The following is a 2967-nucleotide window of genomic DNA, read 5'->3' on the forward strand; positions in this document are numbered from 1 at the left end:
CATCCATCCATCCATCCATCCATCCATCCATCCATCCATCCATCCATCCATCCATCCATCCATCCATCCAGATTTCTCTCTTTCTCCATATAGGCTATCATTTGATCGTTCACGCTCTCCATAGTTCCCCTGTGGTGTGAGAACAGGGCGGCTGTTGCGCGCCTTTAGCGAGCATGCGCGTTTCCTGTCGCTTGCGCGGTGAATCTTGCCGCCTGCGCTGTGCGGAGATGCAGAGGAAACCGTATGTGATGGGGAAACGTTGCTCCACGTAACACCAGTATTTCCATCTGGAAAACGCTGTTTTGCTGCTGGAGTCCTCCTCACTCTCTCTCTGTGTGCTGTACGATAACACCCACCAGCAGAAACAGCCACCTACCCAACTGACAGACGGAATCTCACTATACATCAACCATTCTCATCCTCCCCTCTCTCATGACAAGGCGCGCACGAGTCCTATCATGAAAAAAAGTTCATTGTGCGACCTGAGTAATGCGCAGTAACGGGGTGTCTGCAATGGTAACTGCGTTATAGTTACAGTAAGAGTAATAATTTTGATTACTCCTCTTCACTGACAGCATCGTATCCAGCAGGGATAGGGGGGCAGAGCGGGCAAAATGATGTATATAGGAGATGAAAGCGTTGTCGGACTAGCTCACTGTACATATTCTTTGCTAATCATAAAGGCGAATAAATAAGTAAACTTCTAAATATTTTATATGTAAGCAATATTAACCTCAGCATGATCCACCCCTCTCTGCCTCCGATTAGCTCACTGGTCGTCATGCCTAAAGTTCACCAATGTAATCAGAAAAAACAGTGAGTACTAGCCAATGAGAAGCAGAGTCGTGCAGGTGATGGCTTCACTGTCCAGGTAAAAATTGGGAAATTTGGTTTTGAAGTTCTGCTTAATAATGCAGATAATGGGGGATTTAGAAGTGGGTATATGCAATGCTGATTGAAAAATAAGTGGGTATAGATGGTACCATCTAAGCCATTATCCCCTGTCATAAATATCCCACAGATCATGTCCTATGAAGGAAATATTTGCAGTTTATATCATGGGTTCATCTGTTAATGTCCTGTAGGCCGTCCTGCCTTCTCTACCACTGGATCACGTTCTGTTCCTGATGTTTGCTTGTCTGATTATTTGGGTTGGACGTCCCCTCCTGCTGGCATCAGGCCAGGCTTAGTAGGAGGCCCTTTCCCCTCATGCTCTGTGCTGCTCTTCTATACTGCTTCATTTTAGGACGGATCCTGGTGGGCTCAGATCCTACACCTGCGACACGGCATTTTTTAAATGCTTCAGACGACCGACTATTTCCCTTTGGTTTCTATTTCACCCCAAGCAACAATATGCCATTGTCACGTTCCCTTTCCATGACGTCCCTGAGTGGACTGTTTCCAGCCTGGGAGGAAGATGAGCTGCCTGTGGAGGACCTGCTGCTATTCGAAGTGGCTTGGGAGGTCACCAACAAAGGTCAGGCACAATAGTCAACTATTATTGCTTTTTAACATGTAGACAGTTTTTACTGTAAAAACAGGCTTCCTTAAAATAAACCTTAGTGCATCTTCCCAGTTATTCATATTTCTTACACAAATATTCTGCAAAGGGTTTGAGATTAGAGACTGCGTTAGTTTGACAAAAAAAAAGCTCTTTCAATAAGAAGGACTTTTCTGCCAAATTAGTGAGTTAACTGGTGTTAAAGCAGTAACGGCTCATCCATTTGACTCTGCCGTAACTGACTTTGAGTTTTGTTTGCATAAAAATTAATCTTTGCTCCTCAAAGAGTAAATATTGCTCCAGAGCGCACAGTTTCTACTCCCTCTGTAGAGTTAACCTCTGTAGATAATTGTTAGAACCCTACTCTATGTGTTAACTTCATGCTTTCAAAATTAATCCAATATTCTTATATATATCATATATTGACCTTCAGTAAATATAACTGTATCAAACTTTGATACAGTTATATTTACTGAAACTGTGTCAGACATTGCTACAATTAAATCTTTTGGGGTATGAATTTTTTAACTTTGTGCATATTAAAACTGAAATTAAGCCCAACTTTGAAAAATACATCAGGCTCGATCATGGAGAGAGTCCATGAGAAGCTATTTTCCAATCTTGCAATGGTTCCTTAATTTGATTTTAGATTAGACTTTGACTAGACCATTCTGTCACATTCATTTGCTTTTTTTCTGAACTATTCCATTGAAGCTCTGGCTGTATGTTTAGGCCAATTTTGCTGCCAGAAGGTGAACCCAGCAACGTCCAAAACCTAATGACCAAAAAAAATAATTTGTCATGACTTAGATACCAGCTAAAAAAGAAACTTTTGATTTCTATCAATATGGTGGACAGGTCAGTAGCATAGTCTCTAATTTGCATAAACTGGTAGAAATAAACTTCTCAATCAGAGCAAGGAAATAAAACTCTATGAAATTTGAGATGACCGGTTTTCAAAGCCAGAAAAATACCAAAACTTTAATAAATATTGAGAATGTCTGCAAGAGAAAAGATCTTTGTCGTAAGTGAAACTGAAAGTGAGGTGGAGAATGGATCAGGATGGAAATCTGAGAGCTGGGATCATTAGCAGTAGTAGGAACTTTGCAACAAGCTGTCTACATTTAAAAATTAGGTAGCAGAGCTGGAGGAATACAACATGGAGGTGAAAAACATGCTGCCAAAGCCAAAAGATGCAGAAATAATGTCCTGATCTTCTGGCTGCCCAAAGACAAAAATTATCCAAGACTTGTTGGATCAATTCCTAAAAAACAGACCTTATATAGAAACCCAGAAGTCCCAAAGACTGGGAAGTGCATATGTACAGGAGTTAGACCGGTTCTAGAAGGGTTTGTGTTTGTTTGGTGGGGGGTAGCTTGTAATGAAGTACGGTAATGGTAATGGTTGTGGGGGGGCAGCCTTCAAATCAGAATCAGGATCAGACATACCTTAATAGTCCCAAAGGG

At 41.4% G+C, this 2967-nt stretch overlaps 1 protein-coding gene across 1 annotated transcript in view; it reads left to right on the forward strand.

The window, feature by feature from the left end:
* The first annotated feature begins 1346 nt into the window (after positions 1 to 1346).
* Positions 1347 to 2967, forward strand: part of gys2 (glycogen synthase 2) — a 37298-nt gene continuing 35677 nt past the window's right edge. Inside the window, 1 exon segment of the mRNA XM_015392299.1 lies at positions 1347 to 1477. Coding sequence (XP_015247785.1) covers positions 1354 to 1477 — 124 coding nt within the window. The 5' untranslated portion in view covers positions 1347 to 1353.

This window comes from Cyprinodon variegatus, unplaced genomic scaffold (genome assembly GCF_000732505.1).
Source record: "Cyprinodon variegatus isolate N-32 unplaced genomic scaffold, C_variegatus-1.0 Scaffold585, whole genome shotgun sequence".
NCBI lineage: Eukaryota > Metazoa > Chordata > Actinopteri > Cyprinodontiformes > Cyprinodontidae > Cyprinodon > Cyprinodon variegatus.